Here is a 26,967-nt window from a genome sequence, read left to right as displayed (position 1 = left end):
AGCAAGCTATTAAGTGACTCCAGCTGGAACTAAGTACCAAGAGACTGTTTGCATAAACCGGGGGGGCAAGGTTCCTGCTCAGATTGTGCCTCTTTATTGGTGTCCCCCAAAAGTCACCGAGGGCGAAGAGAACGAAGGCATGGGAGGGAGAGAACAGGCCAGTCGGAAGCCAGATGGCAACTGGAGGTCTTCTTCAGGGAAGGATTCTCAAGGACCAGCCTTGGATGGTGGGGAAAACATTGAGGGTGGGTCCTTCCTGCTTTTTGCCGAGCAAGCTTGGCAACTGGTGGGGCAACAGACCCCAAAGATTGTCTTCATGTGCCCTCCCCCCTTGGTCCCACACCCAATGATAGATGGGACTGGATCCAAATTTTGAAAGCTTGGTGAGACCTCTACTCAATGTTATTGGCCACAGCTGTCAATCTCGTTCAATTCAAGCAGAATAGAACTGCAAGAGGTCTTCTAATCCAGCAAAAGCAGGAAACCCATTTCAGACAGGTGGCTGCCCAGTCTCTTCTTCAAAACCTCCAGTGATGAAGCCCCCCACAACTTCTGAAGGCAACTTCTGTTCCACTGGTTGATTGTGTTCACCGTCAGGAAGTTTCTCCTGAATTCCAGGTTGATTCTCTCCTTGATCAGCTTCTATCCATTGTTTCTTGTCCTGCTTTCTGGTTCTTTGGAGAATCAGTTGACCCCCTCTTCTTTGGGGAAGCCCCTCAAATACTGGAATGCTGTGATCATGCGAGTGTGTTCCCCAGTCCTTATTTTCTCTAGACTGGCCAAATCTTCATGAATTTCTTACTGTTATTCTTGTTATTAAGACCACATGTTGACGGCAGTTAATTTAGAAGACCAAAGACCAATGGATTTTTAAAATTATTTTTATGTTTATTTCCCCCCTCCTTCTTTCTTTAAGTTTCTTTTCTTTTGAGCCACAGGATGGGAAAGGGTGAGAAATGATGGTTGTTTTAAAGCATCTGAGCTCCCTCTACTGTTAAGAAGTTTGTGGAGGCCGCATCTCTGCAAAGATGGGCGGGTTGCAGAAAACACGACAGGCCTAGCCAAAGGGGGGATTATTCCTTCTTATCCCTATAGCTAGTCCTCGATTTACAGCAGTTCATTTAGGGACCATTCAAAGTTACGACGGCACTGGAAAAAAGTGACTTTTCACACTTATGACCGTTGCAGCATCTGATCACTATCCCGTGATCAGAATTCAGATGCCTGGTGACTGGTTCCTATTTATGACCGTTGCAGTGTCCCGGGGTCATGTGATTCACTTTCGCGACCTTCTGACAAGCAAAGTCAATAGGGAAGCCGGACTCACTTAAGGACCGTTGATCCTGGCTCCTTAATGTTCTAATTTTGTTCCTTTCTCGTGTCCTGGGTGTGATCCAAGATGCGCCTTTTTTCAACAACACCCTGCGCTAAACTGAAAAATAGGTTCAGCATCTCTCCAGAGTTAGGTTTTATATTCTGTAAGCCGCCTTGAGTTGCCATGTGCGAACAGGTGGCAATATAAATTCCCTAAATAAAATAATTGTCAGGCCTGCAGCCATCTTTTCTTTTGGGTCTCTGGCCTGCCACACTTTCCATTATTCTACGATGCATTTTCTATGGTGGGAAAATGGGGGGGGGATTGTACAGAGTTAGATGCTAGGTAGCCATAACCAAATTCTTTCTAGAAAGCCAAGGTCATCCTTTGTCTTTGCACCTCCGCACCTGACTGGAACTGGATGGGTGGAAGCGGCCAGCATGGCAGTGGATGATTGGACCACGTGATGGGCTTGTGGGTGTGGGGGCAGGATCTTTAACTTTCAGCTGGGTGGGGAAAACTGGGGAAGCTTTCAGATTCGGGTTTTCCCAGATGTGCCAACATGGCTCTCTTCATAAATTGGAATTTTGAGCAATACTTTGCTCAAAATTTGGACTTTGGACTCTGATTTACTTTTGGATGCTATTTGGAACCCTGACAATAATAAATTAATGACTGACCCCGCCCCAAAGTAATGGAGATTGTGCATTAAGAAACCCAGCCCCTTCCTTGAAATCCGAACGGCGGTGGAGCAGGAATTGTGGCATGGCTAAATATTCATTGACAAAAGAGATCTGGCACACCGATTGTAGTCTTCACAATAGATCTGCCCGCGAGGAAGAAAAGACGAAGGTGGGCAGGGAAATGAGAATAAAATACGACTCTCTTGACACAAACAAATAATAGAAATAGGCTGACTTGGTTCTAGCGGGACCAGGAGAAGCTTTACGCCAAGTTGAACAAAACATCCACGCCAATTAGTTGAATTGAGGCTGAGAAATTACATAAGGGGGTATCAGCGTTTTAATTGAAAGGGGTGGGGGGAAATCAGCATTAATTTTGTCAAGGGGGAATGGAGGGTTGGGAGGAAACAAATGCCTACAACTTTAAACTGCTGATGCCAGCATCCCCCAATATGTCACTTTCCAGATAAGGCTGAAAACCGGTTCACCAAATTTCGAACGTCAAACTGGCTGCAACCTTGTCGGTAAATCCCTCGGTGTCTCACCTGAGAAGGAAGCGTGTTAAAGTCTTCCTCAGTCCCTTCGGGAAAATTAACAGCCCGTTGCGGTCTTCTCCGGGGAGGGGGCCGCGGGAAATCCGTGTGAGCGAAATGTGCTTAAACTTGATTAGGTAATCCCTCCTAATCTTTTAAACACAGATTAGAAAAGCCGGTTTAACGGATCCAGAAAGACTTCTTAAGATCTTTTGCCTGGACTGCTTCGCATGTTATCTGTGGACGGTGGGGTGCGGGTGGGGGGTGGGATTGTAAGATCAGCTTTATTGACCAAGCGAAGAGGGTGTAGTAAGCAACAAGGGTTAGTTGCGAGCTTGTAAGTTTCCAGAATCGATTACCATTACGGCCCGTCGGTAATAACTGATGGGAATTCAGAAACTCTGCTTGCTTTCTTGAAATGTTGTGTGGGTGGCCAATCTGTAGCCTTGGAAAGAGTTTTGCTGGAGCCCCCACACCCTGTTACTATGGGGGGTTGGGGTGGGGTCAGAGGTCAGATATAATCCAGCTCCAATGATTTAGGGCTTAATGTGTGAACTCAGCCAGCTAGTATAGGAGATTAAAGGTAAAGCTTCCTCTTACGCATATGTGCTAGTCGTTCCCGACTCTAGGGGGCGATGCTCATCTCCGTTTCAAAGCTGAAGAGCCTGCGCTGTCCGAAGATGTCTCTGTGGTCATGTGGCCGGCATGACTCAACACTGAAGGTGCACAGAACGCTGTTCCCTTCCCACCAAAGGTGGTTCCTATTTTTCTACTTGCATTTTTTACGTGCTTTCGAACTGCTAGATTGGCAGAAGCTGGGACAAGTCACGGGAGCTCACTCCATTACGCGGCACTAGATATTCGAACGGCCGAACCTGCTGAATTTCACCCCTGCTTGGAAGTCCAGGTAATGGGCTACCTGTAATGCCGTACACCCATCCTGTTCCTCCACAGCTTCTCCTGCGTATCTTATTCTGATTTAAGATGAGATGGTGAGTAGGGTTTCCTGCTTGGGCAGGGGGTTGGACTAGATGACCTACAAGGCCCTTTCCAACTCTGTGTAATCTGCAATCTGTATCTTACTGGGTGCTTTTAAATGCCGGCAGGAAAATAAGCAGAGTGGGTGGGGGGGGGGGACACACACCCTAATGGCCCATAATCAATCAAAAGAAAAGTGAGATAAACCATTAACGTTAAATGTCTTTAATCACACGGCTCCTTATTTCTGGTAGCCTTTTCAACGTTTCAATTAGTAAAACCCAGGAGTTTTTTTCTTTCTTTTTTAAATTTAATTTTCTTCTTGTCCCGAAAAAAAGGATGTCGGTATTTCCTATATATATATATATATATATATATATTCCCTGCAGTCCTTTCCCCAACCGCTGTGGTTTCGTATAGCCTGGTGTGATTTATCTTCTTTTAGTTCTCACCCCCCCACCCCACCCCACCCCCGTCTCCAGCCCAGCTATGAAATAACATGAAATGTGGTCTGTCACACGGCTAAGCATATTTTGAGCCATCTTTTTCTTATTATATTAATATTGATCAGAGGTCTTCTCCTTCTGCCTCTTGAAAAATGCACACTTCAAAAAGAAGAAAGGGAAGACGGAGGGTTGATTGGCTCGGCTGTAATAAGAACACAATGATCCAAAACGTATTAACTTCGCAAAACACACTTTTCTTCCCCCACCCCCACCACCAAATCTTCCCTTCTGCAAATAGAACAAAACAAGGGACAGCTCAGTGGCCACCGAACTTGGTCTGTCTTTAAAAGGGCCCCCATTCAAATCCATGCTAGTTAAGGCTCATGTTTTTATTTATTTTATTTAGTTATTAAAATTAGAAAAATTTGTTATTGAATATTATGGATGTTTAGGGAGAATAGGACATAAAGATTCAGTGTTATTGGAGGATTTTAGAAATAGTAAATGAAATGCCAGTATGTGGTTATGTATTAAATTTTGGGATATTTTATGATGAAGGACGTTTAAACAATTGTAGTCAAATGAAAATGGAGGTATGATGATGGTAACATGTATAAATATCTGAGTTAAAACACTTGAGTTAATATGAATTATGCTTGATGACTGTGGAAGAGATGCACAAAAGCCTTTTGTAACCAACTATATATATTATATATATTTATTAAATTTATTGATTCACACGTCACCATGACAAATTCATTAGGGGTTGGGTTACTATGGAATGCCTGCACATTATGGTTTCAGATTTGTGATTAAACACTATTAAATGTTGTACTAATCAAACCATGGTCTTCTCCCCACTGGTTGCAGAAGAGGCCAACCTGAGTCAGAATTTGAAGGATCTTCTTAGCCAAGACAGACTTCCAGAATCAACCCCAGCGCTTTAGGCTTTCAACCACTACTATCCAGTGCACCTTTTAAACATCACGTAGGCCAAACGCCCATTAAAAAAGAAGGAGAAAAATAATATCCAATAAGCAGGATTTCTTGGGTTTAGGACTGAAATGTTTTCACACAAAAGGCTTCAGCCAGTTGGCTTGATGGAGATCTGGTGACATCTGGTGGGTAAGCTAGCAAAGGCCTCCAGAAGAAACATTTTTCTCCGGGAAATGTTGTTATTGTTAGTTGCAAAGTCGTGTCCGACCCATTGTGAGCGCATGGCCAACATTCCTCCAGGCCTTCTCCAGGAAAGCCTGGAGGAACATTGTCCGTGGGGGTCGCAATGGGTCGGACATCACTTCGCAACTTACAACAACAAAATGACAAAATAAACAAATAAATAAATTAATACAAAAATATGCGCATACCCACAGATATTATTTGGCACTGTAGGAAGTTAGCAGCTACCCCTCCCCTAGAAAAATGAAATATCCTGGGAAATATTGAAGACACAGAATATTATATTTTCCCTGGATAAGAAGTAGAGAAACGTGTTTTTAGGCAGGAAAAAGGCTCACTCTTCATAGCCCCCACCTTTGTCAATGGGCCATTCAAAAGCCTGAGCTAGTCTACTCTACATAACAAAGGTAGGGTTAGCCTTCCACAGAAAGTCACCAAGAGGCACCTGGGGAAATTACACCAGCCAGCAAGGCAACCTGACAACCAATCAGAATACAAGATCAAGATCAAAGGCCAGAGAGGGCATAAAACCATGGACTTTCAGCATATCTGCCTCTTTTCTTCTTCTTCACTCAATATCTGGAAACATGTGCTCCCCCCTTTTCCGGATCAGGAGCTCAAGCCATGTGATCCTGCCCACCACTAAACCATCTTTTCAAGCAGCCTCCGTGTTTCCAGTGTCTTTTTCCCCACTTGGAACTGAACCCAGAAGGACCTTTTTTTCCAACAACACAAAGAAAGAACACAGTTTAATTTGGATGTATGCATGTACATGGTGAGAAACTCCAGCTGGTACTCCAGTTCCTGATGGCTGCAAAAGGCAGGCAGACTCCCAGACCCTAAAGAGGCTGTTCAGTAGCTGGAGACCCCCACTCCCAATTGGATAGGATGGGATGGGATGGGACAGAATAGAATAGAATAGAATAGAATAGAATAGAATAGAATAGAATAGAATAGAAGCTGGAAGGGACCTTGGAGGTCTTGCAGTCCAGCCCCCTGCTCAAGCAGTCGAACCTACGGTATATATACTATGATGCAAGTGAAGGGTGCCGGACTCCAAATCCCATAAGTCTCCCACGCCGGCTAAGGACGATGGGCGAGAGAGCCTATTAGAAAACCCCTTTTCCATTCATAACCAACTGGCCCGGGTGACGTCATGGGCCCCTGCCCCTCGCGCCCAATCAACGCCGGCTCCCGCCCCCGCTCCGCCCTGACCCTGGGAAAACCCCGCCCGCCGCGCTCTCTCTTTCTCTCGCTCTCCGTTTCTTGTCTCTCAGGAGCTTTCGTCCCGCCCCCGGCCCGCTGACTGGTCCCCGAGCAGCTCGACCCCGCCCCTCCTCGGGCATTTCCCCGCCTCTCGGCCTCGCCGACCAATCCGCGTCGGCGTCGCGAGCGCCGCCTTGGCCTCGCCCGAGGCGGCGTCCTGGCCCCGCCCCTCCGGGTGGGCGTGAGGGCGAGGACGGAGGGAAGGTCGCGGCGGCTGAGGCGGCGCCTTTCCCGCCCGGGCCTGTCTAAGGGGGCCGCCGCCGCCGCCGCCTCCTGCTCCATGGCCGGAGTGGTGCGCTCCCTGGGCCGCTGCCTGTGGCCGGCGGGCGGCGGCGATCTCGGGGTCGAGGCGGCGCCAGGGCCGCTGGAGCCGGGCAAGGAAGGCGGCCTTCCCCGGTCGTCGCCGCCGCCGCCGCCCCCTCCTCCTCCTCCGGTCTCTCTCCGCCGGCGGGAGCTGGAGCGCGAGGCGCGCCGCCGGAGCCGCGAGATCGACGCGCTGCTGGCCCGCGAGCGCCGCGCCGTGCGCCGCCTGGTGCGGATCCTGCTGCTGGGCGCCGGCGAGAGCGGCAAGTCGACCTTCCTCAAGCAGATGCGCATCATCCACGGCCGCGAGTTCGACCAGAAGGCGCTGCTTGAGTTCCGCGCCACCATCTACGAGAACGTCGTGAAGGTAGGATCGCCGCGTGGCCTCCTTTCCCTCCTTTCCCCCCTCGCCTGGCCACGCCCCCTTCCCCCCGGTCCCTTCCCTCTCCCCACCCTGGAATTAAAGCCCCCTTCCCCGCAGGGTGGCAAGGGGGTGTCTCCTGCTGGGGAGGTGGGGAGGCTCGACTAGAGGACCTCTAAGGCCCCTTCCGGCCTGTTAGGCTGTGTTGGGGGGGATGTCTGTGCTTGCTTTCTTCTTCCAAGGATGTTCCTTCCATCGCCCCCTGCAAGGTTTCCTGGGGGGGGGGGGAGAGGGGTCACCTGTCCCCATGTTGAATAGAGATCCCTGGATAGGCTGCCCTCCCTTAGAAAGAGGGATTGCACACACGCACAAACACACACTCGCTTAGGACTCCTATCATACACACACACACACACAAGTCCCCTCCCTTAGAAAGAGGGATTGCACACACGCACAAACACACACTCGCACAAACACACACTCGCTTAGGACCCCTATCATACACACACACACACACAAGTCCCCTCCCTTAGAAAGAGGGATTGCACACACGCACAAACACACACTTGCTTAGGACCCCTATCATACACACACACACACACACAAGTCCCCTCCCTTAGAAAGAGGGATTGCACACACACTTACACTTAGGGCCCCTATGATAGACACACACACACACACACACACACACACACACACACACACACACAAGGTCCCTCCCTTGGAAAGAGGGATTACCCCCCCTCACACACACACACACACTTAGGGCCCCTTGAGAGCCCCCTTGATGCCCTGAGTTCCACTTCTGCCTTGGGTCGGGAAGCCAACGGGGTAATTAGGGACCGTCCTCTCCTCCCCAGGCCCAACCCACCTTGGCAGAATGGTGGTCTGCCAATGGGTTCTTCCCATTCCCCACCCCCCTTGACACCTTGCAAGATTTCCTGGTGGTCTCCTATCCCCCTGTTAAAAGTAGAGACCTCCAGGTTGAACAGAGTCTGGCTTTGGAAAAGAGGGATTGGTGGATCTGCCATTGCTTCCCCCCCCACACACACACACCCTCCCAACTTTGCCTGCAGGATTTCCTGGTGGTCTCCTGCCTACCTGTGAACAGAGCTGTCCAAGATGGAGCAGCCTATCCCAGGATGTATTTGCCCCAGCATCCCCCCACATACACCCCCTTGTGCTCCAGGTCTGTGCAAAGGCTAAGCAGGTGGGCTTGAAACCCGAATTCTAGTCCTCCCTGAGACTAAGAACCCAGTCGGGTGATTTCACATCCTTCTGTCTCTCTCAGCCCAGCCTACCTCGCAGGGTTATTGGTCACTGAAAATCTGTATGGGCTGCATTTGCGTAACATTAAACTAAAATTTAACTTCAGCATCCCATGAGTGGGTTCAGGAAAACCGTGACTTAAATGACCCATGGATTATTATGGTGTATAAATGGAGCCATGTTTTTATCAATGGCTCCCGGAGGAAAAAAATAATTTATCGGAGGGCGTTACAGCATTCCTTCCCACCGCCCTCGAGAGAGAGAGTTCAGATGACATCTAATTCCACATGTGCCAGTGTTATTTCTTGACATGCACAGGGCAATAAAAATAAGGGAGACGGGCAGGATAGACACACCTTGCTCGTTGCACAGGCTTGTCTTCAGATATGGCTTTCCAGCCTGAGGGTTTAAAAAAAAACCTGTTCTAAACCTTAGGAATCCAGATTTTTCCTCTTGCGAACCGATCCTAAATTATTGGCCTAAGCCACGGTTTTTCTTAAGAAGGAGGAGGGGAAAACTCAACCCCCCCCCCAAAAAAATATTTGTTTATTCTGTGGAAGGTTTTTCTGGACCTCTTCCTGTACCTTAAAAGTGGGTCTAAAGTGAGACTTAACAGAAGTTTGTCTCCCAATCAGCTGCAGGTGTTGCAAAAAACCAAATCCTTGCCTTCTTCGCCGAAGCAGACTTGCTGTGTTGGTGGCACACTGCTACCCACAACAAATGGGGATTTTATCTTTAAGAAAAGCCACATCCCGGCTTCATAATAAGGATGGAATTTGGCTCTCAGAGTTGTCTAAAATATCTTGGAATGTAGAGCAAGGGAGAACTGGCCAAGTCAAGCGCTTGTGGTTCTATTAGCATGTTAAAGATTGAACGTAGATGGGCAACATGGGAGCTGATGTCTATTTCTCCGTTGTTGCGGTTGTTGTTGTTTTTAGGGCTGCAGGGTTCTGGTCGATGCACGGGACAAACTGGGCATTCCTTGGCAGTACGCGGAAAACGAGAAACATGCCATGTTCCTAATGGCCTTTGAAAATAAAGCGGGCATGTACATTGAGCCCTCCGTGTTCCAGTTGTATGTACCAGCTCTGACAGGCCTGTGGAGGGATTCTGGGATCAAGGAAGCCTTCAGCCGTCGAAGTGAATACCAGCTGGTGAGTAAACTGAACCGTCCGTCCGTCCCCCTTCACCACCACCCACCCCATTTCCTAAATGCTTCTCCCATTTAAATCGGTCTCCTATCATTACTGGCCCTGAACTATCTAAACAAGATGTAGAGGGACCATATTCTAGAGTAAGTAGTTGCAGTTTCAAGCAGATTGCAAAGATAAGATACCTTTGCCTTCTCTCCATTTAGTATGATCAAATCCCTCTCACCACAAAATTTTGTAACACTTCCTATTGTGGTGTAGACATTGTGTTTATGATTTGGTCAACGCTAAAACTCTCAAGCCCATTCTATCACGGTATGTTGGTGGTTTAAAAAAAAAAAGTCTGCTTTTTTTATTTTTCTGATTTCCTTCCTTTCCTTTCATTCCTTCTCTTTCCTTCCTTCCCTTTCTTTTCTTTCCTTCTGTCCTTCCTACCTGGTTTATTTTTCTTCCTTCCCTTTCCTTCTTTCTTTCCTTCCTCCCACCATCCTTCCTTCCTGCCTTCCATTATGTAGACAAGACATAGTCCAAAAAGAGCCATTCAGAACTGGAGAATATTTGTGAGCATCAACAAAATAGGGAGCAAAATATAAACAATTGGAGGCCGCAAATAATGCGGATAGGTGTGGGTAACTTTTGTGTGTTGATTTACAAAATGGATGATTGCTTGTGTCACATTGGTGCCAATATTTAATACATTATAATGGTGTTTCTTTTGGTGGACCTGGTAACTCCAGTGTAATATATCATGACTGCTGTTATCAGTAGAACAATATACAATCGTTTGCTTCCTATTTTAAACTTCCACTTTCTTTATGTAAAGGTACACAGTGAATAGAAATATCAAACCAGGTGAAATACGTTGTGTGCTGTATTGAAGTAGATTTTAAAAAAAAACATTCTGTGTACAGTCTCTTCACTTGTGTAAGAAGGAGCATCTTGTAGCAATTTTATGGTAGCCAAAAATCAGGAGCTACCTTGTAATACTTTCATAGATTATTATTATTTAATTAAAAACCATGCAGTATTGTGAGTTGCCGCTCACTTCATTATCATGGCTAAGACTTGGGTTGAAGAGAAGGGAAATGGTTCATGAAATCATAGAATTTATTCATCTGGAAATTTGTTGCTAGGCTCTATCTAGCTTCTAAAGTGGCTTCTAAAGTAACAAATGTGGACATTTCAGCAAAAGCTTTGAACTGGATGTGAGCTTTGTTTTAAACAGAGAAAAATCATAGGGGATTCTTAATGCCTCCTTTGTTTTTATTTGTCAATACAAGAACAAGCTCTCAAGGAATTGTTTCCAGTAAAATCGGACCACTTCCTTATTAAGCAAGAACACATAATAATAGCATTATCATATGAATGCCGTTCTACCACTTTTAAATTGGTTAGACTGGAAAGAAACCCAAAACTTGTGTGGCTTTGGAAGATTGAAAGTTGCTTCGAAATAACTCATAACAAATTTGGGGAGTATATTATTGACATACGTGTCGCTCCGAGATTAGTGGAGAAATCCTCCAACATTCAGACAGAAGATCATGCATGGAAATTCCACACACACAAACACACACCCCAAAAAAACCCAACCCAGTATAGGCAGACCTAGACTGATGACCGTAACTGAGCAAAAATTGCGGTCATAAGTCAGGCTGGTTGTTCTACAGTGATTGTTAAGGAAACCCATCACCTTCAAAGGGCATTTCTTTTTTGCCTGAAACCTGAAATAAACACCAGTTTCTAGCAAAAAAATAATAATTGCAAATGATCGCAGGATACCACCAATATCGCTAAATGCAGGTGGATTGCCAAGCACCCAAAATCTAATCACGTGACTGCAGGGGAGGCCGTCACAACTCCAAATCTCAATTGCAGTTAATCTGTGTGTGTGTGTGTGTGTGTGTGTGTGCGTTGTTATTTCAAACAGTCGCTAGTGGAAGATTACCCCTATCTGCAGGTTTTCCATTAAGTCTCCCGTTGCTAAAAACTCTGTGATGTGGTCTCTACTTGACAAACTAAGAACTTCTTGGCTGATTGTTTAGGCCACTGTAACTTTCTGTAGATTTTTTCTTTTCCTTTTTTTTTAAAAAAAACAACAATATAAAAATGTGTCCCCAGGGTCATGTTTCATAACCAAAAAGTTTGCTGTCATAAAATCCACCATTTTTTATTTATTTTTTTGCTTGCGTTGGTTGTCCTTTAAAAATATATATATATAATTTTTATAATTGTTTCAAGTGTGAAGCAACTTTGTAACTCGCTTGGCTGTTTACTTTTAATATGTATCTTTAAAAAAAAAGCTTTTATCCAGTCTGTGTTTTCCAGAAAGCCTTATTTATTTGAGTGTTTCAGCCTGTAGACAACACTGACTCTAAAACTCTTAAGTTTTAGGTTATGTGGTTTGCATCATTGTTTGAGCAGAGTATATTTCTGCTGCAAAGGCTAAACCCCAAAACAGCCTCGCCTTCAAACCTGTGAGCAGATCACTGCACTGGGGCCACAATCCTAAATTACCTCCTTGAGAAATGCAAGCATGAAATGTAATCAAGATCCCAAGGAAACTCAGTTTAATCCATTTGTAAACAACCCAACACCTTGAGGCTTTGTGAAATCCATCAAGTCAAGCTCAGCTTTTTCATAGCCATGTCTCTCGGCAGCGGTGCTATCCCGCTCTGCCCTTCCAGATGTTTTTCCGTTTCCCCCCTCTGGCTTACTTCCATGTCATCACAAGATATGAGATTCCATGAAAGAATCTCTTCCCCCCCCCCCACAAAAAAATAATAATAACAATAATGCTATACATCAGCAGTTAAATCACCTGTTTACTATCTAACCCGAACTGCAAATTAAAAACACCTAAAAATTAGTTAAAATGCGGAAGATCGCTTATTGGAATAAAGTGTACCAAATATGTATCTTTTCATGTCTTTTTTATGTACACTGAGAGCATAGGCACCAAAGACAAATTCCTTGTGTGTCCAATCACACTTGGTCAATAAAGAATTCTATTCTATTCTGTTCTATTCTATTCTATTCTGTATTCCATTCCATTCCACTCCATTCTTTATTCTATTCTATTCTGCATTTTATTCTATTCTATTCTATAGAATGCTTCTTGTTTTTTTATGTACACTGAGAGCATAGGCACCAAAGACAAATTCCTTGTGTGTCCAATCACACTTGGTCAATAAAGAATTCTATTCTATATTAGCATTGTATTGCCGCAGTTGTCTCTGTGCATAGCTAAGCTGTGAACCCATTGACAGGATCCAGGAAGTGGTGCAAAGTATTGCCTTGGGGGATGATAATATATGGTTTTATTTATTTATTATGCAGGGTATAAAATAGAGGCAAAATCCGAGGCAAAATCTTTGCAATGCTGTTTTTTTTTTTTTTTTTTTTGCTGTTAACTTGAGTGTTGACTGTTAACATTTAAGGAACTATCCAGTATAGAGAACTAGGTGGAAATTCACAGCATTCTGTGTGTTGAAGTTTGAATTTGGGTTCCTTTAACTAACCCCATAGAGGCAGTCCTTGACTCACAACAGTTCATTTAGTGACGGTTCAAAGTTATGACCTCACTGGAAAAAAGTGACATACAACTAGTTTTCTCACCGCCATTGGAGCATTCCCATGGTCATGTGATCAGCTGCTTGGCAACTGGCTCGTATTTATGACGGTTGTAGTGTCCCGGGATCATGTGAATCCCCTTTTTCGACCTTCCGACGGGCGAAGTCAATGGGGATGCCAGGTTCCCTTAACAGCCGTGTGACTAACTTAACACCTGCAGTGATTCACTTAACAACGGTGGCAAGTAAAATGGGGCAAAATTCACTGAACAGATGCTTCGCTCAGCAACCGAAACGTTGGGCTCAATTGTGGTCGTAAGTTGAGGACTACCTGTGCTATCAACGTGTCAGCATCTTATTCAGAGGCTTAGCTGAAATGCACGCTAGGGCCTTATTTTGAAAAAAACCCAATCCTTTTACTGTAGTTCAGTGTTAGGTAAAGGTAAAGGGTTCCCCTCGTGCATATGTGCTAGCCGTTCCCGACTCTAGGGGGCGGTACTCATCTCCGTTTCAAAGCCAAAGAGCCAGCGCTGTCCGAAGACGTCTCCGTGGTCGGCATGACTCAACGCCAAAGGTGCACAGAACGCTGTTACCTTCCCACCAAAGGTGGTCCCTATTTTTCTACTTGCATTTTTTTAATGGGCTTTCGGACTGCTAGGTTGGCAGAAGCTGGGGCAAGTAACGGGAGCTCACTCAGTTATGCGGCGCTAGGGATTCGAACCGTCAACTTTTCTGATCGACAAGCTCGGCATCTTAGCCAATGAGCCACCATGGCCTTAAATAAAACCCTCCTCGTTCACTTGACTTCAGTTTGTTTCCATTCCCTCCCATGGAATCTTCTAGGTCTTGCCCATAAATGGCCATTGTCACAGCATGGCGAGGTTATGGGATGCTGTGCCTGAGTTATGTGGTGTTGCCTTGGGGGTTTATTTTATTAGTTCTCTTTTGTTGAACGTGATTGTAAGCCCGTCTAGGATTACCTTACAATAAGATAGATGGCCCTATAGAAGCTGGGAGTCCAGGGCGTGAGATCAACCTCAGCATTTTGAACTCGGAATCCATCTTTCAAAAGGTGTGCTTGTGCGTGTGTGTGTGTGTGTGTGTGTGCATCTATTCAGAAAGCATGGAGCCTTGGCAGCGATAATTCTAATTTTAGGTGATGGTGAGAGATGTCTACTATTTATAGCCCCAGCGTGGCAGGAAACTGCTCATTCAGAACTATAATGTCACTACATTTGTGGGGCTTATAATTTTGCTCTGGGATAAGTCATGCAGCATAGCTCTGGGCAGCTGGCATGCATTAAAAAGAGATTTGTTTTCAGTACGTCACGTTCTTAGTTAGTATTTTTGTTTCTAAATACTAGGGAGTCCTCGACTTAACGACCAGAATCGAGCCCCAGATTCCTGTCGATAGAGTGCGACCGTTGTTAAGTGAGTTTTGCCCCATTTTACGACCTTTCTTGCCGCCGGTGTTAAGGGAGTCGCTGCAGTTGTTTTAAGTTGCAGGAATCTGCAGACTTTGCTTGTCAGAAAGTCGCAAAAAGGGATCACGTGACACTGGGACCCTACAACGGTCATAAATATGAGTCGGTTGCCACACGTCCACATTTTGATCGCCTGACCATGAGGTTGCTGCAGTGCTCATAAGTGTGAAAACCAGTCATTTTTTTCAGTGCCGTTGTAGCTTCGAATGGTCACTAAATGAATTGTTAAGTCAAGGACTACCTGTGCTCTCGTGCTAAAACAGAATGTTCTTGTATAGCTGCCACCTCCCTGTTTTATTAAATCAGTATGATTTTACCTAGCTGTTCCTGGGCTCATCAGCCTACAGACATCAGAGTCCCAGCACCAGTTCAGGTGTGTGTGTGTGTGTGTGTGTCCCCGGGGGGGGGGGGGGAGAGGGAGAGATAAACAGAGGGAGGCAGAAAGAGAAATAGAGAGAGAAAGAGGGAAGGAGAGAGAGAGAGAAACAGAAATGGGGACGAAAAGAGGGGGAAGAGAGAGAGAGAGAAAGAGGAGGAGGGAGGGAAAGAAATGATATTACAAAAGTTTTTTCTTCTTTATTGTTGCTAAACGTAATGTTTGAAAAGCAAAAAATAAAATGAGGGGGCATGAAAGTGCATTTATCACCTTTTTCTTAGAACAATTAGCTGGACTCTGTGTTATTTATCATTATTTTAAGGTAGTAAAACCTCATCATTCAGGTTAAATTGCTGCGTTGGTACTTTGCAATAAATAAGTGGGTTTTGGGTTGCAGTTTGGGCACTCGGTCCCTTAAAGATTCCCCATCCTGACCTTGGATGTGAAACGCCTGGATTTCTGTACTTTATAACTCTAAATTGTACAAGGGCTCTTTTAAAGATGAAAGCAAGAAGCAGCGCCACAGTATCGGTCCGAAATAAACAAGATAAAAAGTTGGAGCAATGCTCAGATGTGGGAGCCGGATAATTTCAGGGGATGTAGTTCCCAGTTCTGGGTTTTCAAATTCCCAGATGTGGGATGACTCATGGCTGCTGTTCAGCGATGGGGACGGCACCTCCTCCTCCTACGTTGTCCCAGTTGGCCGGACTGACTCAGAGGATGCACGAGAAGAGAGAGATATAAAGTGAAAATGAATCATCTATATTTTTATGTTAACTCTTTAGCTGTATGTATATATATATATATATATAAGCAATGATCTGAGAATCCAACATATAGAAGCAAACTTGCAAAGCAGTTTCATGGTTTCAGCTGGAATTGATATTCCAGATATGTTTTCCCACCAACCCAAGGACAACAGAGGGGCTAATGATTTGAAGTCATTGTTGGAATGATGGAGGTTTTAAGAATGAAGAAATGCACCTCAATCCCGGTCAAATCCGATAAGATGAAACTAGAACTAGATCAAGTTGGATAAAATTGTTCCCATTTAAGATCTGACGTGTGTAAAAATTGTGGTCTGATCTTGGATGTTATCCAGGAGTTAAGATTGCTCGTAGATCTGGTTGTTTTGTGTACTATACACTAATTGCCATAAATGCTGACTGCCTTCAACCCTTGTTGGTGAGCAAACGAAACACAAAGACAAAATAACACAACGATGTAGCAAGAAAAAAACAAGGGACCATTACGAACAAGTACAGCTAAAATTGGAATATATTTTGCTTGCTTGAGAAATACGAGAACGGTGGGACGATACGTAGCTCCAAGGCAGGGGTCTGCAACCTTGGAAACTTTAAATTTTGTGGACTTCAACTCCCAGAATCCCGCAGCCAGCTATGCTCTATGTCAGGGGTCACCAATCTTTTGGATCTCAGGGACCACTGAATTCATAATTTAAAATCCCACAGACCACTAATATGATTTGCCTAATCCCCACTGGGTGGGCGTGGTGAGGTGATCATGTGACTGGGTGGGCGTGGCCAACTCGATGTCACTCCGGTTGAGGGATGCCTTGCCAGCCTCTGCTCACCCCTCCCCTCCCAGCTCCTTAGGGCCCCAACAGGAAGCAGTTGCTGGAGCTAAGCAGCCCCCAGGAGAAAGAGTTGGCAAAGCAGCTCAGTCCAAATTGGATCTGACCGAGGAGGCTCAGCAGAAGCACCTCACTGAGGACTAGGAGCATAGGCTTTCCAAGCAGAGGGAAGACCTGTGGGAGTGCAAGGCCAGGGACAGGCGCCTGGAGGCTCACGGGGCTGAGATGGTCAGCCAGTTCCAGGCCATGATGCAGTCCCACTGGAACGAGGCCCTCCGGCTCTTCGCCACCAGCGGCTCTTCCCTCCAGCCTTCACCCAAAGCCCCCCACCAGGAGGCTGAAGCAGACCCCAAGTCAGAATTTCTGCCCCCCTCCGACCTGCACAAAAAGACCCCAAAGGAGGAGACTCTCTGCAGCAACACAAGCGTTCATTGCACTTATCTGTCCCAGGAGCCATAGTTTGAGGACCCCTGATTTAGTGTAATATAAAAAATGCAAATAATTTTTCTGCAGACCACCAAAATTTTCTCATGGACCCCCAGCTGGTGACCACTACTCTCTGTGTTCCTTCTGTGGAGGCACCTAAAAACAGTTTAGGCTCTTCAAGTGGATATTTTGTGCTTTATCTTGTAAGCTATCAGGATAAACAGAGAGCAATTCACTTCTGTATTGTGAGGTGGTTGTTGTTGCTTTTTTACTTTGTATGGGGGGGGGGGGAACGACAACTCCTGCCCAGGTAATGAGGAAACAACTGAATGAGCCATTGTGTTATATCCCAAGAATCTATGGCCTGTCCTAAGGGCATAAAGGCAAAGCTGTTTTATTTTACAGCCTGCTGTGGACATTCTCTTCCCCCGAATTGTGTACACAGCTCTCGCTCGGCTTACAGGACTGTCCCATAAAGGGATCATTGCGAGGCACAGCCAAGCTGCGCAAATATGCTTCCAAAGGTTGGTTTTTCCAGATCGCAGGTCTGGTTCTGAAGCAACGCGGCCACTTCTGTGACGATGCACTTGATCCCAGAACTTGCATGTCGTTTACATTTCTTAACGTAAACGAAGCTCTTCTGTTTCTGCAGAAACCGCTGCTTTGATTGCCTTGTTATTGGATGATTCCAAAATGATTTAAGTTGATCACGTGATAGCTAACACCACTTTATAAGGCCCTCGGTAAGGCCACATTTGAAAAACTGCATCCAGTTTTGGTCGCCACGATGTAGAAAAGATGCAGAGACTCCAGAAAGAGTGCAGAGAAGAGCAACAAAGAGGATTAGGGGACTGGAGGATAAAACATATGAAGAACGGTTGCAGGAACTGGGAATGTCTAGTTTGATGAAAAGAAGGACTAGGGGAGACATGATAGCAGTCTTCCGATATCTCAGGGGCTGCCCCAAAGAAGAGGGAGTCAAGCTATTCTGCAAAGCACTTGAGAGTAGAGCAAGAAGCAATGGGTGGAAACTAATCAAGGAGAGAAGCAACTTAGAACTGAGGAAGAATTTCCTGACTGTGAGAACAATTAATCAATGGAACAACTTGCCTCCAGAAATTGTAAATGCGCCAACACTGGAAGTCTTTAAGAAGATGTTGGATAGCCATTTGTAAGAAACGATGTAGGGTTTCCTGCCCAAGGAGGTGGTTGGACTAGAAGACCTTCAAGGTCCCTTCCAACTCTGTTATTCTAAGCTAAGGATTCCAAAACTTCAGTTAGTTGGTACAGAACGTAGCAGCTTGCATTCTAGCAGATGAGAAACATTTCAACGGGATATTTTTGGATGCTACATCAATTGCCAGTATCTTTCCGAGTACAACTCAAGAGGTATTAAAATCCTGATGTGGTGAAAACGTGGCTTTTTCAGAGGAACATTGGGCAAATAAAGTCCTCCGTATTTCTTAACCATGGGACATTTTAATCTAAATATAACTCCTGTGAGCTGCTCCAGAGCTTGTTGAAATAAGGCAGGATGTAAACCATAAGTAAATACACCCTTCTCCTCTTTCTCAACAGGGTGAATCAGTAAAATATTTCCTGGATAATCTGGATCGGATTGGCCAGTTGGTAAGATTTTCTCTTTGTGTCATTTTGCGTCGTACACATTCCAGTCATAGATAAGAGAAGTAATAGCACTGGAAAATGTTCCTCAAACTCATAAAAGTGGATGTTTGAGCATGTAGATTTAGTAAACAATATCTCTTCTAAAGGAGACTAATCCTGTCTTATATTTAGGAGCTCCTCTTCTTCCTCTGGGAGGGAAAAAGTATGTTTTGTGCCCGCTGTTTAAAAGAAACCAAGGCATGATGAATGCATCCATTGTTGAGACAGGCTCCCTGTAGTAGCAGGGACAGTTTGCCAATCTCCGCATCGGCGAAACCTAGTTTTATCAGGAGCTCTGGATTTTACTCCCTGTGTTGGAAGGGTGGCGCATAATTTCAGAGGCTGCAAAAACCAAGCTGCAAAGGTTTGCAAACTACTGGAATTCATCCTTCAGATTAAGTTTGCTAACCCTCACCCCAAGCAAACAAAATAAGGGGGAGGGGAATAACCTGAGATAAAAGAGCTGTGAGCACAAACACAGACGCAACCTTGGCATCTGAACAGCCCCGGGCAAGATTCGCCTCGAGTTTATCCTTCCCAGCTTCAGTTCCAGGATCTTCATTCCACCGCAGTGTATCTAGACCAAGGGGTGTCAAACTCGATTTCATTGAGGGCCGCATCAGGGTTGTGTTTGACCCTGGGGGGGGGGAGAGGTGGGTTGGGGGGGGAGTGGCTATGGTAGGTGTGGCCAGCTCAACGTCACTTGTCTTGCCACCTGTTGTGGCCCAAACATTCTGCCAGCATGCGGCCCTCTCGAGCGCCGTTTTCACTGGCAGAGGGTTGCAGAAGGCTGCCACAGCCAAACAAAGCTCGGGAGCACCACGGGTCCTTTGATCTAAGTACCCCATGGGCCAGATCTGTCCCCTGGGCCTTAAGTTTGACACCCCTTATCTAGACGCTCCTTCGGCAGACTTAACTTCCTTCTCGAAGTGTGATCTTTCTCCTACTACCGGTGTCTTTCTTTCTTTTTCTTCTTCTCCTTCTTTTCCTTCTGCAGAATTATTTCCCCAGTAAACAAGACATCTTGCTGGCTAGGAAAGCCACCAAAGGGATCGTGGAGCACGACTTCATCATCAAGAAGATCCCTTTCAAAATGGTGGACGTGGGCGGGCAGAGGTCTCAGCGCCAAAAGTGGTTCCAGTGCTTTGACGGCATCACGTCGATACTCTTCATGGTCTCCTCCAGCGAATACGACCAGGTCCTGATGGAAGACCGGCGCACCAACAGACTGGTGGAATCCATGAACATCTTCGAGACCATCGTCAACAACAAGCTCTTCTTCAACGTCTCCATCATCCTCTTCCTGAACAAAATGGACCTCCTGGTGGACAAAGTCAAGACGGTCAGCATCAAGAAGTATTTCTCGGACTTCAGGGGCGACCCTCACCGCCTGGAAGACGTCCAGCGCTACCTGGTCCAGTGCTTCGACCGGAAGAGGCGGAATCGCAGCAAGCCCCTTTTCCACCATTTCACCACCGCCATCGACACCGAGAACATCCGCTTTGTCTTCCACGCAGTGAAGGACACGATCCTCCAAGAGAACCTTAAGGATATAATGTTGCAGTGAGCGGAAACGGATTCCTCCCTAGGGAAAAACCTAACCTGTTGTAGGTCAACCTGTCAGCCCTTGGGTGTCTCTTTTCTCCGAAGATCCACGCTGTGCCTTGAAGTTAGGAAAGCTGAGAAGCAGAAGTAGAAGAATTGCAGAAGTTGAAGTGCATTTTCTGCCTCGCTCCTCAGCCAAGGGCACAACTGAACAACAAGATTTCCTCTCGGCTTTTGAAAAAGCCAAAGTTGTTGGGAAATGCGACAGAGGCGTCTGTGTGAATTAACCTTATTCTGCAACAGTGCCGGAACCTTCTGGCTCCCATACCTGTCAGCCTTAAAACTAGTTTTGGGTGCTGAAATAATGAATCCGGTTATATATTTCATTTCTTCGCCGAGGGTTCCTTTTAAGGCAATACATGGCAAATACATGGTCATAACTCCAAGGTCAGTACAGTAGTGGCCAAAATTGTGGAAATCTTTTGGGAAAAGTGTACAGTAATTTTGAGGCTAATAATACCGCTTTTTTTGGAGTAGTACCATACAATTATATATCAATGGAAAGATAATTTAATCAAGAATGTAATGCAACGAGGTTTGTTCAATTATCTGTATTCAATGAAAAGTTATAGCCAAATAACCAGAAAAAAAAGGAAGCACAACTTGCTTAGGTTGAGATCAGGTAGCTTTCTGATTGTAGCCAATGAGCATGAGTGTTTAGAGAGCCAATCAGGTGTCGTCTTGTTTTGGCAATGAGCCAGTCAAATCACAGTAGGATTCAGTTATTGATGTCATGTATTGAAGCTGAGAGGATATTTGTCAGATATGATTTTTGTATATCTCATTTTTTCTATGTATTTCACTTTTCTTGTTTATAACTGCTATTCTAATAGCAAATCCTTCATAAAAGTTAAATTCTTGATTAAATTATCTTTCCATTGATATATAGTTTTATGGTACTACTCCCCCCCAAAAAATGGTATTATTAGCCATCAAACCTCAAAAATACACTTTTCCCAAAAGGTTTCCACTATTTTGGCCACTACTGTATAGGATCCAGCTGCATACCCAGAGGTTTGCCAACATTCAGGTTGTGTTTGCAACTGGTTATCTTAGCTCTTGTTTAAGGAATCTTGTCTTCAGCTTTCCTCATGTAGAAAAACCCAGAGTTGTAAACTGAAATTTAGAAGGTCATACAAGGAAAAAAAAAACATATTTTTTAGCAAGATGTATCAAAACAGGTTAGATATCTGAGGTCGGAAGAACATGGCTTTGTATGAAATTGTTACTGCTTGGTGAGACATCGCTTCAGCAGTAGTAGTGAAAATAACAGGCTTAGTGCTTTGATAAAAAACATCTTTGATTCTTTTTAACATTAGATCTCTATTTTTTTTAAAAAAAAAAAATCCCTCACTGCCGTAGGGTTTCCTGTCTAATATGGAAGTTAGCCCAATTTTGAGAAAGATATTAGCAAAGATCAAACGCCCATAGCCTGGTAGTTAATTGCTGTTTTTTTTTAAAAAAAAATTCATTGTTTTGGAGCCACTAAGTTTGGATAGGGGTTTACCAATGTATGTCATAATGCATTTAAAAACAACAGCAACCATAAACTCTGTAATTTGCCCTTTTAAAGCTAGAATAGAATATGTGTGAATTTGCAGAAGGCTGTGAATAACATTGATGTGAGCTTATTCTCTCCCCCCCCCCCTTCTAAAAAGTTTATATTTAACTATGGGTGCCTTTCTTTTGTGTGCAGACAGTTCACAATTTTGTCTACTCCGAGGTACGTATGAATCAAAGTCCTGCCTTATCCACCCTTACAATTATTATTCAGGGATAATCTCAAGCATGAGAAATGTTTACGGTGACTTTTGCTACCATATTTTGTAATAAAACCAAGGGCTTTCCTATTACCTTCTTCTCTGGATGCCCTGCACCCTTTGGGGACAGTCAAATGCAAGGCAATTGTCTCTGCGCTGACAGCACAAGTCAACAACAGATTTAAAACTTTTTGCGACTTGCAGTTAGGGGAATTCTAAGATTTATTCCCCCCACCCGCCCTGTGCGTAGATCACTCAGATTTACAGTGGTGTGTTACTGGTGTGATGTCCCTCATTCTAAAGGCCACACTTTCCATTTTAGTAGCATATTTTTGTGCAAAGCTGAGCTGTTTTCCGAGAAGAGGGTTAGCTTTGTTTCCAGGGTTTGAAGTAAAAGTAAGAGTCTTAATCATGAAAAGCCACAGACTTCTGTTTCGCAGGCTGCTTGTTTTAAGGGCTTACCTATGGGCGCACCTGGAAGCAGTTAACATCTGGAATCCGTTATTTTGACCGTTTCTAAATAGGAGGTTACCTTCTGCCAAGAATCCTGAGTTTTGCAAGCTGTAAAAAGGTTTTTTCTGCTGAAAAAAAAGGGAAATGCATCTTAGGTTTGATGGTCAGTTGGACTTTATTTTATAATTTGAGCTAATGCTACATTTATCCTTTGGAAATCCTAAAGAGGTCCATTTGGGATACCAGTTTTGGTCATCACGGTGTAAAAAAGGATGTGGAGACTCTAGAAAGAGTGCAGAGAAGAGCAACAAAGAGGATTAGGGGACTGGAGGCTGAAGCATATGAAGAACGGTTTACAGGAATTGGGCATATCTAGTTGAATGGAAAGAAGGACTAGGGGAGACATGATAGCAGTCTTCCAATATCTCAAGGGTTGCCACAAAGAAGAGGGAGTCAAACTATTCTCCAAAGCACCTGAGGGCAGAACAAGAAGCAATGAGTGGAAACTAATCAAGGAGAGAAGCAACTAAGGAGAAATTTCCTGACAGTTAGAATAATTAATCAGTGGAACAGCTTGCCACCAGAAGTTGTGAATGCTCCAACACTGAAAGTTTTTAAGAAGATGTTGGACAACCATTTTTTCTGAAGTGGTGTAGGGTTTCCTGCCTGAGCAGGGGGTTGGATTAGATGACCTCCAAGGTCCCGTCCAACTCTGTTATTCTATTCTATTCTATTTCTGATACATTTCTCTAAGAGGAATGGGCCAAACTCTGCGGAGCTCAGAAACATCATAACGGCATGTATGTATATATTTTAATCCGTTTCTTTGCCAGGGGTTTCTTCGGTCTATCCAGTAGCGTGACTTCTAAAACTGACTCGAGTAGCAGCACAAACCGCTTTACAAGTAGTACTTAAAACCCGAACTATGCCACCAGCGCGTTATCAAAACTTGTCCTTTTTTCCCTACTGTAGAAGCGGGCCTTGCCGAATGTACTATACAGCTCTACGTTTCTTCGCTAACCAAATAAGAAGCGTCTCGTGGCATAACAGAGCTCCTTAACTGAGGGAAATGAATAAAAGTTTTGATAGCCAGATAAAAAATTTCATTGTCCAATCCACCCAGTGGATCTCGCAGGCGGTTTATATTGCTTTTCACTCCTCCGCCTTACCGTTGTAAGCGTCTTCTCATGATCCTAACCGTCGTCTTAAGGACTGTAATTAACATTTAATATCTAAACTCATTTTTTGTTGTATACCAGCCAGTCTCTATTTATTATGTTTAACCGTAAAGGCCAGCTTTAATTCTCCCTGCTAGCTCAATCCTAAAAAAATCTTACCTTGTACGGCACTTGCATATATAACATAAGCACATCTACTCAGCCACCTTCATGTTGCTATATATTGTTCGATTAACAACCTCTCTCTTTTTGTGTGTGTAACCCAGTGCAGAAATATTATATGATCTTCAACCATCCAAGCTCTGTTTCTGTGGGTTTTGTTTTGTTTTCCTGACGTAGCCACAACGCTTTTTACCCTGTCTTCCTTCCAGCCCCTGCCCCAGATTGTTCTCTTTCCAAGCACCCTTGGAAAAAGGAAGGGGGTGGGGGAAACCAGATTTGAAGACACAGCATTCGATTGTTAAACGGTTGCCGACCAGCCAGGAAACGGGTCGCATGGAAGACAATTGACTTTGAATTTATACTTTGGCGCGTTGTGTTCCAGCCGAATGGCCTGGAGTGAGTTTGTACGGTTTGTCCTTTGTCCAAAGGAGCCTCCGTTAAGGGCCTGTAATTCTGTGCAACTTCATCCTCTCGGCCAGCGACCGAGAGGAAACGCGGCGGCGTGTCAGACCCACAATGTAGACACAGCCACATCTTAAAGACGGTTTTACATCAGACTCGGTTTCATGTAAACTTTCAAGAAGGGTTTTTGGAAAAGGTTACAAGGTTGTGGGTTTGTTTGTTTTTTCCTTTCCTTTCTTCCCGAAACGGAAGCTGCAAAAAGCTGCAGCTTTCTCATTTATTATGTCAGCCAACTGCAGGCGTTCTGTTGGAACTGCCCCACGGGTAGTCCTCGACTTACAACGGTTCACTTAGTGACACTACCAAGTTACAATGGGAAAAAAGTGACTCGGGACCATTTTTCCACACTTGGTCAAAATTCAAACCCTTGGCAACTGCTTCACATTTATGATGGTTGCAGCATCGGGGGGGGGGGGGGGCGTGTCACGCGATCCCCTTTTACGACCGGCCTTCTGACGAGGAAAGTCAACAGGGAAGCCAGATTCACTTAACAACCGGGCTGAACAACTGCAATGATTCATTTAATAACCGCGGCAAGAAAGGTCTTTAAAAGGTCTCAAAACTCACTTCGCTATTGTTTCACTCAGCAACGGAAATGTTGGGCTCAATTGTGGTCGTAAGTCTGAGGACTACCTGTAAAAAAAAAAAGATCTTGGCTGTCGCGAAGGCCTGCTAAACTTCCTGAATGTGGTGTATCCCTTGAGAAGGGCACACACAGTACCTGTTAAGCAGTATTTTACAACCGTAGTAACTTTTAAGACGTCTGGGCTCCACCTCTCAGAATTCCCCAGCCAGTTTTTCCTTTTCACGAGACTTCAGATTGTTCGTTGACCCTTAAACGTGTATTAGAGGTAAATTATTTACGAGTACAACTAATGGTACTATGGCTAATGACAGCAATTAATCAATTGCCTTCTTGTGGATGCTGTTATCACTGGAGATTTTTGAAAACAGACTGGACTGTGATTTGACTGCGATACGGTATAGGGGTCAGACTAGAAGACCTCCAGAGTCCCTTCCAGCCCTATGACTGTAGAATTCTATGACTATTATAGTAACATTGATCTCTTAGAGACCCACCTCTGAGGTCAACCCTGACCAATGGGAGACCTTCCCAAGTCTTCAGCCTCAAACAGCATCCTACCTTAAGAACTTGTGTGCATATTTGGGGTTGGGGGGGTGGGACAGGCAGGGGCTCAAGCCTTAATTTTCTAAGCTCAGCCTCCTGGTCCAAATGTCGTCCTCAAATTGCGCCGCAGCCGCTGTCGCTATCTGGAATAAGGGGGGAAAAAATCTGTGGCCTCTTTTACAAGCGACACTTGTCTTTTTCATGATGAAAGTTGTGCTATTCAAATGCCGTGATGTAAAAATGTTAAACGGTTTTTCGTTTTGAATCGGCTGTTTTGTACATGACGAATTTTGTAAATGCATTAAAACGTGACTTGTTATTACTGTGCCTTAGACTCTGGCAAGCCGTTTGAATTCTTCGGGGTGTGGGGGGCAGTTGCGACGGATGGGGCAGCAGCCACTAGAAATACCAGATTTTCTTTAATACAGCCACGATTACAACTAAGTCACATCATCGGTGCAAACCCCACTGCCTTTTGGCACTGATGATGTTACCTAGCTGGATCATGAAACGTCTTCAAGAAAAAAAACAAGCTCAGAGAGCACCAAGGACCCCCCAATTCTCCTCCTCCTGCTCCTGCTGTCCTCCTTTCTCCTGTCCACAACCCCACTTCCTTCTAGCACTGATGATGTTACCTAGTAGGGTCATGAAATGTCTACAAGAAAACAACCAAGCACAGAGAGCACCAAGGACCCCCCAGTTCTCCTCCTCTTGCCCCGCTCCTTTCTCCTATCCACCACCCCACTCTCTTCTAGTACTGATGGTGTTACCTAGCTGGGTCATGAAATATCTATGAGAAAACCAAGTTCAGAGAGCACCAAGGACCCGACAATTAAATCCCCAAGTACAAATATCCTGTTGCTACAACTCTTCTGCGTAGCATTTCAGTAGCTGGCATTGCAGCCAGAAATCCTCTCAATTTACAGGCGTTTCATGCTTTAGAACCACAGGTAGATCCTACGGATGATACCTGTTAAGTCATTTTTTTTTCTATTATGGGATGTAGACCCCAGCCTCCATTTGAGCCCCCCTTTCCTTATGAAGTGGTTTCCTCTTTCTTTAAATGCTGTGAAGAGGGAAAGGGGTAGCTCATTCCTCTACTCCGGTCTGCCATGCTTTTGATTCAGATACTGTTATCACACCATCTCTCCCGTCTCTCTTTTGTTTCTGTGCTTGTGGCGCGTTGCGAAAGAAAAACTTTGAATAATTCCTAATTGGCTGAGCAGGATTTGCATTCTGCCTTTTGCCTCGAGCACACCAAAGGCAACGAATACTAAAAATAAAATAAAAAAGGAATAGAGATTGGGAAACAAATGGCAGCCTCTTTATTCGGTCTCCTTTCTGAGCGCATCGTAGGGCCATCTGTTTGCAAAAGGAAAATGTGTTTTATATGCAGCGAGATGTGTAAAATCTGTCGATTAATGGGTTGAACAGATGGGGGGAATTTGGAGGATCTTTTCTTCTCCCTCCCCTCCCCCCCCCCCCACTTATTTAATTGGGGTTGTAATAATAAAAGAATACTACTTGACGGAGTGTTTCCTGCAGGATTTCCCCCAGCCACCCACCAGGGCGCTTCCTAGATGGATTTGGGACTTCAAATCCCAGAATGCTATCGCCAAC

At 44.9% G+C, this 26,967-nt stretch overlaps 1 protein-coding gene and 1 long non-coding RNA gene across 2 annotated transcripts in view; both read left to right on the top strand.

Annotated features, from left to right (window-relative positions):
• Nucleotides 1-25,674, top strand: part of LOC309398705 — a 203,741-nt gene extending 178,067 nt beyond the window's left edge. The window contains exon 2 of the long non-coding RNA XR_014176432.1: nucleotides 23,065-25,674. This is a non-coding gene — a long non-coding RNA (uncharacterized lncRNA). The remainder of the gene's footprint in view (nucleotides 1-23,064) is intronic.
• On the top strand, nucleotides 6,563-25,674 carry GNA12 (G protein subunit alpha 12). Its single transcript, XM_081965839.1, has 4 exons — nucleotides 6,563-7,070; nucleotides 9,272-9,487; nucleotides 18,512-18,562; nucleotides 19,596-25,674. The coding sequence occupies exons 1-4, from the start codon at nucleotides 6,681-6,683 to the stop codon at nucleotides 20,163-20,165; spliced, it is 1,227 nt and encodes a 408-aa protein (XP_081821965.1). The 5' UTR covers nucleotides 6,563-6,680; the 3' UTR covers nucleotides 20,166-25,674.
• Nucleotides 25,675-26,967: the final 1,293 nt, after the last annotated feature.

Source organism: Natrix helvetica, assembly GCF_964273705.1.
Source record: "Natrix helvetica genome assembly, chromosome: 13".
In the NCBI taxonomy this organism is placed as follows: domain Eukaryota; kingdom Metazoa; phylum Chordata; class Lepidosauria; order Squamata; family Natricidae; genus Natrix; species Natrix helvetica.
This window is presented reverse-complemented; position numbering and strand designations above follow the sequence as displayed.